The 13,622-nt window shown below is 50.8% G+C and overlaps 1 protein-coding gene across 1 annotated transcript in view; it reads left to right on the forward strand.

Moving 5' to 3' along the window:
• ARHGAP39 (Rho GTPase activating protein 39) overlaps positions 1–10,180 on the forward strand; it is a 94,029-nt gene extending 83,849 nt beyond the window's left edge. Inside the window, exons 7-11 of the mRNA XM_031065251.1 lie at positions 4,001–4,074; positions 6,135–6,334; positions 7,552–7,643; positions 7,736–7,905; positions 9,858–10,180. Of these exons, the coding sequence (XP_030921111.1) occupies positions 4,001–4,074; positions 6,135–6,334; positions 7,552–7,643; positions 7,736–7,905; positions 9,858–10,052 (731 nt within the window). The 3' untranslated portion in view covers positions 10,053–10,180. The remainder of the gene's footprint in view (positions 1–4,000; positions 4,075–6,134; positions 6,335–7,551; positions 7,644–7,735; positions 7,906–9,857) is intronic.
• Positions 10,181–13,622: the final 3,442 nt, after the last annotated feature.

The following is a 13,622-nucleotide window of genomic DNA, read 5'->3' on the forward strand; positions in this document are numbered from 1 at the left end:
ACATATATAACATATATAGCATATATATAGTATATATAGTATATATAAAATATATATGGTATATATATAATATATATAATATATATAGTATATATATACTATAATAATAATAGTATATATCATCATTGCATTAATTGGGCTAATTAATAGGGGCGCGATAGAGTTCTTAATGCAATAATATTAGCGGTAGTCGTAGTACTAATATAATTAGTGCTAGTATTTAGTATTGGTATTCGTATTAATATTCTTAATTGGGGTAATTAATAGGGGGCAGATGGAGTTGATGGAGTTTATGTAATAATGATATTATTAATGTTAGTGCTAATAGAATTAGTGCTAGTATTAGTGTTGGCATTGGTATTAGTATTAATATTATCCTATTAATTGGGTAAATAATAGGGGCGAGATAGGGTTGGTGTCATTTATGTCATATCATTAATATTATTAGTATTAGTAGTATTAGTGTTGGTATTAATATTTGCATTAGTGTTATTAGGTATGGTATTAGTATTAATATTATTATGGCGTTAATTGGGGTAATTAATAGGGGTCAGATAGAGTTGGTGTCATTTAGGTAATAATAATTATAAATTATATTATTAGTATTAGTAGTATTAGTGTGGCTATTAATATTAGTGTTAGCATTATTAGTATTGGTATTGGTATAAATATTATTATTTTAATGTGGGTAATTAATAGGGGTCAGATGGAGTTATTTATTTAATAATAATATTATTAATATTAGTAGTATTAGTGTTGGTATTATTATTAGCGTATTATTAGTATTGGCATTAGTATTAATATTATTATTTTTATGTTAAGTGGAGTAATTAATAGGGGTGAGATAGAGTCAGTGTAATTTATGTAATAATATTATTATTGTTAATATTAGTATTCATATAATTAGCCTCAATATTAGTATTGGTATTGGTAGTATTTTTAGTATTAGCAGCAGAGTTACTATTAATATTAGTATTAATAGTATTACTGCTTTAATTGGGGTAATTAATAGCAGTCAGACTTTGTTTCATTTACTTAATAATATTATTATTGTAAATATTATTAGTATTATTGGTATTATTACTATTAGTGTAGGTATTAATATTAGCATTAGTATTATTAGTTTGGGTATTAATATTATTATTGCATTCATTGAGGCAATTAATAGGGATCAGGTAGACTGGTCATTTATCAAATAATACTAGTAGTAGTAGTGTTGGTATTAATATTAGCATTACTATTAGTAGTATTGGTATTAGTATTAATATTATTATTGCATTACTGGGGTAATTAATAGGGGTCAGATAGAGCTGGTGTAATTTATGTAATAATAATATTAGTATTAATGTTGGTATTAATATTAGCGTTACTATTATTAGTATTGGTATTAGTAGTTATATTATTATATTAATTGGAGTAATTAATAGCCATCAGATAGAGCTGGTGTCATTTATTTAATATTATTATTATTATTAATATTAGTAGAATTAGTGTTGGTATTATTATTAGTGTATTGTTGGTATTAGTATAAGTATTATTATTGCATTAATTGAGGTAATTAATAGGGATGAGATAGAGTCGGTGTAATTTATGGAATGTCATTAGTATTAGTAGTATTAGTGTTGGTTTTAATATTAGCGTTAGTATTATTAGTATTGGTATTAATAGTATAATTATTATAATAATTGGGGTAATTAATATTATCTGTATTAAAATTAATGTATAATTATTATATTAATTTAATTTAATACTACTAATGAAAATAATTAATTTCATTATTCTATCTAGCACTTAGGATAATTAATATAATAATGAAATAGTTATAATAATATAATTAATATTATATTTTAATTGTTATAATTTATTCTATGAATAGAATTAATTTAATCAAGAAAATCCCCTAAAATAAATTATATTATTGACTAATAATTTGAATATTTATAATGGCATTAATTATTTAATGCTATTAATAACTATGAAAATATAATGATATATGTATCTTCCATGTAAAATATAAAATTATCTTATTAATATTTATTAATATGTACAACATTCATAAATCCATTGATTTGATATAATTAATTAAGGAAATGAAATTTAATTAAATTATTTTATTAATTTATTGACTACTTTAATATAATTATTATAATTAATATAGTTAACTATATTAATATAATTAATATAGTTAATAGAATTAATATAAGTTGAATGATATAATTCACTAGTATCATTAATGCAAGTTATTTAAATAATTTAGGTAGTTAATGTCATTAATTTCATTAATTAGTGCAATTAATTTAATGGGAGAATGGCGCCGGGCTCTGCGCTGGGGCTGCGGGGAGTTTGGGATCCGTCAGGCCTGGGCTGGATCCGGCAGGAGGAACCTCCGGAGACACCGAGGGAGCTCCGGGGGGGGCTGGACCTTCCAAACCCGGGACGGGATCCCACCCGATCCCACCAGGTCCCACCGGATCTCACCAAATCCCACCAGGTCCCACCGGATCTCACCAAATCCCACCAGGTCCCACCGGATCTCACCAAATCCCACCAGGTCCCACCGGATCTCACCAAATCCCACCAGGTCCCACCGGATCTCACCAAATCCCACCAGGTCCCACCGGATCTCACCAAATCCCACCAGGTCCCACCGGATCTCACCAAATCCCACCAGGTCCCACCGGATCTCACCAAATCCCACCAGGTCCCACCGGATCTCACCAAATCCCACCAGGTCCCACCAAAATCCCACTGGATTCTACCGGATCCCATCAAAATCCCACCAGGTCCCACCTGATCCCACCAGGTCCCATCAAATCCCACCAAAATCCCACCAGGTCCCACCAAATCCCACCAGGTCCCACCAAAATCCCACCAGGTCCCACCGGATCTCACCAAATCCCACCAGGTCCCACCCGATCCCACCAAAATCCCACCAGGACCCATCGGATCCCACCAGAACCCATCCGATCCCACCAGGTCCCACCAGATCCTACCAAATCCCATCAGATTCCATCAAATCCCATCAAACCCCACCAGGTCCCATCAGATCCCACCAACTCCACCCTCTGGAGGTCCTCGATCCATCTTCTCCTGGGCTCCATCCCAAAGTCCAGCCTGGTCTCCTGGCAGGGGTTTGGATGAGATGGTCCAGAAGGGTCCACCACGTCCCCCAAGGCTCTGGGAATGGTCCAGAAGGTTCCATCAGGTCCCCAGAGCTTCTCCCGGGATGATCCAGAAGATCCCACCAGGTCTCCAGGGCTTCCTCTGGGATGGTCTAGAAGGTTCCACCAGGTCCCCAGAGCTTCTCCTGGGATGGTCCAGAAGGTCCCATCAGGTCCCCAGGGTTGTTGGGATGGTCCAGAAGGGTCCACCAGGTCCCCAAGGCTCTGGGAATGATCCAGAAGGTTCCATCAGATCTTCAGGGCTACTTCTGGGATGGTCCAGAAGGTTCCACCGAGTCCCCAGGGTTGTTGGGATGGTCCAGAAGGTCCCACCAGGTCCCCAGAGCTTCTTCTGGGATGGTCCAGAAGGTCCCATCAGGTCCCCAGGTTGTTGGGATGGTCCAGAAGGTCCCACCAGGTCTCCAGGGCTTCTTCTGGGATGGTCCAGAAGGTCCCCTCAAGCCTGCAGGGTTGTTTGGATCGGTGTCATCTCCTCACTGGAGGACATCAGGAAGAGGAGATGGGGTGAAGATGGAAGTGGTGGGATCTGGAGAAGACAGATGGGATGGGAGTGGTGACCATGGCAGTGGTGGCCCCCAAAAGCCACCCAAGATGAAGCCACCACAGAGCTCCAGAGCTCCACCTTTGGTGGTTCCTCCAAGGTTCTTGTGGGGTTTGAGGAGAACCTCGTCCTCATGACAAGGATGGAGATGGAGAAGCACCATGGGGAGGGGACAGGACCTCTTCCAGGTCCTGGAGGTGACATCCCACCATCCTGGAGGTGACATCCTACCATCCTGGAGGTGACACCCCACCACCCAGCGTGTCTTCTCTTGCAGGGGTGGCCATCAGCACTTACGCCAAGTACTGCTACAACAAACTCCAGAAGGCGGCGCTGACCGGGGCCAAGAAGGTACCAGAACATGGGGTGGGCTTGGGGAGGGGTGGACAAGGAGGTGACAAAGAGGTCACCTCCCACCAGGGTCATCCAGGAGCTTCTGGGAATGGGGAAGGGGCTGGAGGAGGGAGGGAGGTGGTGGTGGGCGGTGGCTGTGGTGAGGAGAACTCCTGGAGAACTTCTGGGGATCTTCTGGAGACCTGGAGATCTTCTGGAGAGCATCTAAGGACGTCCTGGAGAACTTCTGGGAACCTTCTGGAACATTTCTGGAGAGCTTCTAAGAACCTTCTGGGAACCTTCTGGAAAGCTTGAAAGGATCTTCCAGGCACCTCTTAAAATCTGTCTGGGGATCTTCTGGAGACCTTCTGAGAAATTTCCAAGAACTTCCTGAGGACTTCTGGAGACCTTCTGGAAATTTTCACCTCTAGGGGACCTTCTGGGAACCTTCTGGAAACTTTTTAAGGACCTTCTGTGGGCCTTGAGAAGACATTCCAGAGACCATCTGGAGATCTTTTTGAAAACCTTGCAGGGAGGACCTTGCGGGAATTTTCTAAGGAACTTCTGGAGAACTTTTGGGATTCTTCTGGAGACCTTCTGAAGACTTTCTGGAGACCTTTTTAGGACACCTTCTGTGGATCTTCTGAAGACATCCTGGACACTGACTGAGGATCTTCTGGAGATCTTCTGGAAACTTTCTGGAGATCCTCTGGGGACTCTCTGAAGATCTTGTAGGGATCTTCTAGGAACCTTTTAAGGATCTTCAGGAGAACTTCTGAGAGTCCTCCAGACACCTTCTGAAGACTTTCTGGAGACCTTTTGGGGATTTTCTGGGGACTTTCTGAAGACATTCCAGAGACCATCTGGTGAACTTCAGGAGACCTTGTGCAAGCTCTCTGGACACCTCCTGGGAGCTTTCTAAGGAACTTCTGGAGACCTTCTGGAAACTCTCTGGAGATCCTCAGAAAACCATATAGGGAGGGACCTTCTGGGAACTTTCTGAGGAACTCCTGGAGACCTTCTGGAAGCCCAGCACCGATGTTCAGCTTTCCAGAAGCATCCCAGAGATGGGGCTCCTTCTCCTGGCAAAATCCATCGGTGGAGATCCTTCCCCGTGGCCATGGTCCCACCAACCTCCATGGGGCTGGATCCACTTCTGAACCAAGATAGATGATGGATGGATGGATGGAAGGATGGATGGATGAATGGATGGATGATGGATGGATGATGGATGGATGATGGATGGATGATGGATGGATGATGGATGGATGATGGATGGATGATGGATGGATGATGGATGGATGATGGATGGATGATGGATGGATGATGGATGGATGATGGATGGATGATGGATGGATGATGGATGGATGATGGATGGATGATGGATGGATGATGGATGGATGATGGATGGATGATGGATGGATGATGGATGGATGATGGATGGATGATGGATGGATGATGGATGGATGATGGATGGATGATGGATGGATGATGGATGGATGATGGATGGATGATGGATGGATGATGGATGGATGATGGATGGATGATGGATGGATGATGGATGGATGATGGATGGATGATGGATGGATGATGGATGGATGATGGATGGATGATGGATGGATGATGGATGGATGATGGATGGATGATGGATGGATGATGGATGGATGATGGATGGATGATGGATGGATGATGGATGGATGATGGATGGATGATGGATGGATGATGGATGGATGATGGATGGATGATGGATGGATGATGGATGGATGATGGATGGATGATGGATGGATGATGGATGGATGATGGATGGATGATGGATGGATGATGGATGGATGATGGATGGATGATGGATGGATGATGGATGGATGATGGATGGATGATGGATGGATGATGGATGGATGATGGATGGATGGATGGATGGTGGTGGAACCACCTTGTCCAAGTTGCCTGGAATCCATCCATGCCTCCATCACCATCCCCATGAACGTCTACCATGGGTGGGTGGTGGCATTGAGCAGATCCCACCCCGGCCACCACCACGGAGGAGGCCACCGTTGGGTGACCTCTGGTGTCTCCTGCAGGGCCTGAAGAAGCCGAACATCGAGGAGATCCGTCACGCCAAGAACGCCGTCTTCAACCCGTCCATGTTCGGCAGCTCCCTGCAGGACATCGTGGCCATGCAGAAGGAGCGGTACCCGGACCGGCAGCTGCCCTGGGTGCAGACCCGGCTCTCCGAGGAGGTCCTGGCGCTCAACGGGGACCAGACCGAGGGCATCTTCAGGTAAAGCCACCCCACGCTCATGGGGACACCTCACAGTGCTGGCAGGATGGAGGTTCTCCTAAGGGCTGTCTCAAAATGGGGCACGTTCGCGTTTCTGGGTGTTCTTCTCCTCTGGTGGGTGCTCCATGGGGGCTTGTTCATGGTGGCCACCAGTCATGGTGGGGTCATGGTGGCACCATCCAGCTTCTCCTTGCTCCATAGAGGTTTCTCCACAGTGGCCACCACAGTCATGGTGAGGTCTTGGTGGCCACCATCCACTGGGTTCTTTCAACTTCTCCTTCCTCCAAGGCCATGGGGATTTCTCAATGGTGGCCACCAAAGTTGTGGCAAGGTCTTGGTGGCACCATCCAGGTTCTCCTATCTTCATAGAGGTTTCTCTATGGTGGCCACCACAGTAATGGTGAAGTCTTGGTGGCACCAAGCTCCCAAAACAGCTCCAGGCCATGGTGGCCACCAGTCATGGCACCATCCAGTGGATCCCTCCAACTTCTCCTTGCTCCATAGAGGTTTCTCCATGGTCACCACCACAGTCATGGTGAAGTCTTGGTAGCCACCATCCACTGGGTTCCCTCAACTTCTCCTTCCTCCAAGGCCATGGAGGTTCCTCCATGGTGGCCACCAGTCATGGCACCATCCAGTGGATCCCTCCACCTTCTCCTTGCTCCATCGAGGTTTCTCCATGGTCCCCCCCACAGTCATGGTGAGGTCTTGGTAGCCACCATCCACTGGGTTCCCTCAATTTCTCCTTCCTCCAAGGCCATGGAGGTTCCTCCATGGTGGCCACCAGTCATGGCACCATCCAGTGGATCCCTCCACCTTCTCCTTGCTCCATCGAGGTTTCTCCATGGTGGCCACCAGAGTCATGGTGAGGTCTTGGTGGCACCCAAGCTGCCAAAACAGCTCCAAGGCCATGGAGGTTTCTCCATGGTGGCCACCAGAGTCATGGTGGGATCTTGGTGGCACCAAACTCCCAAACAGCTCCAACACCATGGAGGTTTCTCCATGGTGGCCACCAGTCATGGTAGGGTCTTGGTGGCACCAACAAGCTCCCAAAACGGCTCCATGACCATGGAGGTTTCTCCACGGTGTCCCTTGGTGGCACCAACCATCTCCAGGCCCAGCTGATGTCCCCTCCTGGTTCTCCTGGAGCACCCAAAGCTGTTGATCTGGGACGTCCCCACCGGTCCCTCTCCCACCAACCCCTCCTCCCCCGGCAGGGTCCCCGGCGACATCGACGAGGTCAACGCCCTCAAGCTGCAGGTGGACCAATGGAAGATCCCCACCGGCTTGGAGGACCCGCACGTTCCCGGTAGGACCTCGGGGCGATGTTTGGTGGTGGGACCGGCAGCTCCACCACCCGGAAGATCTGACAGGTTGTCCTCTTGCCCGTGTCCTCTGCAGCGTCGCTGCTGAAGCTGTGGTACCGCGAGCTGGAGGAGCCGCTGATCCCGCACGAGTTCTACGAGCGCTGCATCTCGCACTACGAGAGCCCCGAGGCCGCCATCGCCGTCGTGCACGCCCTGCCCCGGATCAACAAGATGGTGCTGTGCTACCTCATCCGCTTCCTCCAGGTACGGCCACAACCTCCTGCTGGTGGAGCACCAGGGGACCTCCAGGTCTGGTTGCTTCTCCTGAGGTGGTTTTGGGTTCTCCAAGGTTTCCATGAGAAGAACCAGGAGTTCCACCAGCCCCATCGCTTCTGTTTCCTTTCTACCGCTTCATGAGTTCATGTTCCTGGTGATCTCCTGGTTCCTTCTCCTGAAATGGTCTTGGGTTCGCCAAGGTTTCCGTGAGAAGAACTGGGAGTTCCACCAATCCCAGAACCTCCATCTTTCTCCTCCCATTCCATGAGTTGGTGTTCCTGGCTCCTTCTCCTGAGGTGGTTTTGGGTTCTCCAAGGTTTCCATGAGAAGAACCAGGAGTTCCACCAACCCCATCGCTTCTGTTTCCTTTCTACCGCTTCATGAGTTCGTGTTCCTGGTGACCTCCTGGTTCCTTCTCCTGAGGTGCTTTTCGGTTCTCTGAGGTCACCACGTGGTGAAGAACCAAGTCCACATGGTCCTTCCACCCATCTCCCACCAACCCCCTTGACCTCCACCTTTCTCCTCCCACCCCATGAGTTCATGATCCTGGTTGATTCTCCTGAGGTGCTTTTGGGTTCTCCGAGGTCACCACATGGTGACCCCCATCTCCCTCAAGAACCAGGAGGTCCTTGTGGTGCTTCCACCCATCTCCCACCAGTCCCATCACCTCCAGATGTTCATGGCCTCCTGGTCACCCTCCTGGCTTCTTCTCCTGAGGTGCTTTTGGGTTCTCCAACTTCACCTCATGGTGACACGAGAACCAGGAGCTCCACCAACCCCATCACTTCCATTTCCCTTCTACCGCCCCATGAGCTGGTGGTGCTCCTGGTGACTCTCCTGGTTCCTTCTCCTGAGGTGGTTTTGGGTTCTTCAAGGTCACCACGTGGTGGCCAAGAACCGGGAGTTCCACCAATCCCATCACTTCCATTTTCCTCCTGCCACCCCATGGGTTCATGCCCCTGGCTGACCCTCCTGGTTCCTTGAGGTGGTTTTGGGTCCTCCAACTTGACCACATGGTGACCCCCATCTCCCCCAAGCATCAGGAGGTCCATGTGGTCCTTCCATCCATCTCCCACCAACCCCATCTCCTCCATCTTCCTCCTCCCACCCCATGAGTTGGTGCTCCTGGTGACTCTCCTGGTTCCTTCTCCTGAGGTGGTTTTGGGTTCTTCAAGATTACCATGTGATGGCCAAGAACCGGGAGTTCCACCAATCCCATCATCTCCATCTTTCTCCGCCCACCCCATGAGTTGGTGCTCCTAGTGACTCTCCTGGTTCCTTCTCCTGAGGTGGTTTTGGGTTCTCCAAGGTTACCACGTGGTGGCCAAGAACCGGGAGTTCCACCACTCCCATCATCTCCATCTTCCTCCGCCCACCCCATGAGTTGGTGCTCCTAGTGACTCTCCTGGTTCCTTCTCCTGAGGTGGTTTTGGGTTCTCCAAGGTTACCACGTGGTGGCCAAGAACCGGGAGTTCCACCACTCCCATCATCTCCATCTTCCTCCGCCCACCCCATGAGTTGGTGCTCCTAGTGACTCTCCTGGTTCCTTCTCCTGAGGTGGTTTTGGGTTCTCCAAGGTTACCACGTGGTGGCCAAGAACCGGGAGTTCCACCACTCCCATCATCTCCATCTTCCTCCGCCCACCCCATGAGTTGGTGCTCCTAGTGACTCTCCTGGTTCCTTCTCCTGAGGTGGTTTTGGGTTCTCCAAGGTTACCACGTGGTGGCCAAGAACCAGGAGTTCCACCAACTCCAGCACCTCCATCTTCCTCCTCCCATTCCATGTGTTCATGCTCCCAGTTGACCTTTCTGGTTCCTTCTCCTGAGATGGTTTTGGGTTCTCTGGGGTCACCACATGGTGAAGAACCAACTCCACATCTCCTTCCACCCATCTCCCACCACCCCCCTTGACCTCCACCTTTCTCCTCCCACCATCCGCAGGTCTTCGTGCAGCCGGCCAACGTGGCGGTGACCAAGATGGACGTCAACAACCTGGCCATGGTGATGGCCCCCAACTGCCTGCGCTGCCAGTCGGACGACCCGCGGATCATCTTCGAGAACACGCGCAAGGAGATGTCCTTCATCCGTGTCCTCATCCAGCACCTGGACACCAGCTTCATGGAGGGCGTCCTATAGCAGCTGCCACTGCGCCGTCCCCACCCCACCACCCGGTCCCCTTCCAGGGTCAAAGTCCCCAGGTGGTGGCACCTATCTCCACCAAGAACCAGGAGGTCCGTGAGGTTCTCCACCACGTGGTGAGCTCCATCTCCATCAAGAACCTGGAGGTCTGTGAGGTTCTCCACCACGTGGTGAGCTCCATCTCCACCAAGAACCAGGAAGTCCATGAGGTTCTTCACCATGTAGGGAATTCCATCTCCACCGAGAATGTGGAGGTCCATGTGGTTCTTCACCATGTGGTGAGTTCCATGTCCACCAAGAACCTGGAGGTCCATGTGGGGGGCTCCATCTCCACCAAAAACCTGGACGTCTGTGAGGTTTTCCACCACGTGGTGAGCTCCATCTCCACCAAGAACCTGGAGGTCCATGTGGTTCTGCACCACGTGGTGAGCTCCATCTCCATAAAGAACCAGGAGGTCTGTGAGGTTCTCCACCACGTGGTGAGCTCCATCTCCACCAAGAATCAGGAAGTCCGTGTGGTTCTTCACCATGTGGTGAGTTCCATGTCCACCAAGAACCTGGAGGTCCATGTGGGGGGCTCCATCTCTGCCAAGAACCTGGACCTCTGTGAGGTTTTCCACCACGTGGTGAGCTCCATCTCCACCAAGAACCTGGAGGTCCATGTGGTTCTGCACCACGTGGTGAGCTCCATCTCCACCAAGAACCTGGAGGTCTGTGAGGTTCTCCACCACGTGGTGAGCTCCATCTCCACCAAGAACCAGGAGGTCTGTGTGGGGAGCTCCATCTCCACCAAGAACCAGGAGATCCATGAGGTTCTCCAACCTCACCTTGTGGTGAGCTCCATCTCCAGCCGGACCTCATGGATGGAGAGCATCCAGGGATTGTCTCCATCCTTTCCTGCCCGGACAAGGAGAAGTCCTTGAGGTCCATCCCGACCTTCTGGCTGTGTCACTGCCTGGTTCTTCTCTGGGGGAGTCACGAGGAACATCCTGGCCCTGGGGGGTCTCCGTGGCGTTGGGAAGATGGGAGAAGGTCACCTGGACACCAGGGACCTACAGTGACAATTGTCCCCCACAGGGAGGAGACCGGGGAGGTCCTCAAGGGACTGGTGGCCCAGAGGGGGTCGTGGTGGCCGATTGTCCATCCTGGAAGGGCTGGGTGGGCCCGATGTCCCCAGGTGTCACCGTGTCCATCCTGTCCCACCCATGTTGGCACTACCAGGACCTGTCCTGGAACCCACCGGGTCTGCCCGGCCCTGTTGGACCTGTCCCAGGACCTCCCACCTGCTCCTGGTTCTTCTGGGCCCATCTTGGTGTCCATCCAACTCCTGAACCATTCTTGGTGTTCATCATCTCCTTCTGCTCCTCCTGGCCCTGTCTTGGTGTCCACCATCAACTCCTGGAGCCATCCTGGGGTTCATCATCTCCTCCTGGTTCCTCTGGCCCTGTCTTGGTGTCCATCCAACTCCTGGACAAATCTTGGGGTCCAGCATCTCCTCCTGGTCCTCCTGGACCAATCTTGGGGTCCATGCAACTCCTGGAGCCATTTGGGGGTCCACCATCAACTCCTTGGAGCCATCCTGGGGTCCATTATCTCCTCCTGGTCCTCCTGAACCCATCTTGGTGTCCACCATCAACTCCTGGAGCCATCCTGGGGTTCATCATCTCCTCCTGGTCCTCCAGGGCCTGTCTTGGGGTCCACCATCAACTCCTGGACCAATCTTGGGGCCCATCATCTCCTCCTGGTCCTTCTGGACCAATCTTGGGGTCCATCCAACTCCTGGAGCCATTTGGGGGTCCACCATCAACTCCTGGAGCCATCTTGGGGTTCATCATCTCCTCCTGCTTCTCCTGGACCCATCCTGGTGTCCATCTCCTCCTCCAGACCCACCAGGGCACCCGTCTCCACCTGGTCCTGCCCAGCCCACCTCGGTGTCCCCAGCATCCTCCAGGACCCATCTTGGTGTCCCTGATCTCCTGGACCCACCTTGGTGGCCCCCAGATCTCCAGCAGGTCCCACCTTGGTGACCCCAACCAACCTTGGTGCCTCCACCTCTTCCAGGTTTCACCTTGGTGACCCCGAATCTTCTCCAGGTCCTCCAGGTCCCACCTTGGTGCCCCCACCACTTCCAGGACCCAAATCTTGGTGACCCCAAATCTCCTCCAGCTCCAGCCTTGGTCCCCCTGATCTCCTCCAAGTCCCACCTTGGTGCCCTCAATCTTCTTCAGGACCAACCTTGGTGTCCCCAGTCTTCTTCAGGACACCATCATCTGCTCCAGGTGCCACCTGAGCACCCCCCAACTTCCACCAGGTCCTCCAGGACCCACCTTGGTGACCCCCACCACTTCCAGGACCAACCTTGGTGACCCCAAATCTCCAGGTCCCACCTTGATGACCCCAAATCTTCTCCAGGTTCCACCTCGGTGACCTCCAATTTCCAGCAGGTTCCACCTTGGTGACCCCACCTCTTCCAGGTCCTCCAGGTCCCACCTTGGTGCCCCCCCAGCTTCCAACAGGACCTTCTTGGTGCCCCTGCCACTTCCAGGTCCCACCTTGGTGACCCCAAACCTCCTCCAAGTCCCACCTTGGTGACCCCAAATTCTCCACCAAGTCCCATCTTGGTGCTCCTCAGCTTCCAACAGGAATCCCTGGTGCCCCCACCCCTTCAGGTCCCACCTTGGTGACCCCAAATCCCTACCAGGTCCCACCTTGGTGCCCCTCAACCTCCAGCAGGACCCCCTTGGTGCCCCCACCACTTCAGGTCCCACCTTGGTGCTCCCAGATCTCCTCCAGGTCCTCCACGTCCCACCCTGATGGACCCCCCAGTCTCCACCAGGTCCCACCGTGGTGACCCCAAATCTCCTTCAGGTTTGACCTTGGTGACCCCAATGTCCACCAGGTCCCACCTTGGTGACCCCAAATGTTCTCCAGGTTCACCCTTGGACACCCTCCAGCAGGACCCACCTTGGTGCCCCTCAAACTTCTTCAGATCCTTCAGGTCCCACCTTGGTGACCCCAAATCTCCTCCAGGTCCCACCTTGGCGACCCCCAATGTCCACCAGGTCCCACCTTGGTGCCCCACAACTTCCAGCAGGACCTCCCTGGTGCTCCCACCACTTCCAGGTCCCACCTTGGTGACCCCAATGTCCACCAGCTCCCACCTTGGTGACCCCAATGTCCATCAGGCCCCACCTTGGTGCCCTCACCACTTCCATTTCCCACTTTGGTGACCCCAAATCTCCTCCAGGTCTATGTCCACCAGCTCCCACCTTGGTGACCCCAATGTCCACCAGGCCCCACCTTGGTGCCCTCACCACTTCCATTTCCCACCTTGGTGACCCCAGATCTTCTCCAGGTCCCACCTTGGTGACCCCAATGTCCATCAGTTCCCCCAAAATTGAGAGGTCCCCAAGGGCAGGGTGAGGTCCCCAAAATGAAGAGGTCCTCACAGTGAGGGGGTCTCCAAGACCCTGGGAGGTCCCAAAATGGGGCGGGGGTCTCATGGGTGGGAGGTCCCCAGAATGGGGTCCCCAAGGTGGAGAAGGTCTCCGAAATGGTGGACAGTCC

The sequence above is a fragment of the Geospiza fortis genome, unplaced genomic scaffold, assembly GCF_000277835.1.
Source record: "Geospiza fortis unplaced genomic scaffold, GeoFor_1.0 scaffold660, whole genome shotgun sequence".
NCBI classification, from domain to species: domain Eukaryota; kingdom Metazoa; phylum Chordata; class Aves; order Passeriformes; family Thraupidae; genus Geospiza; species Geospiza fortis.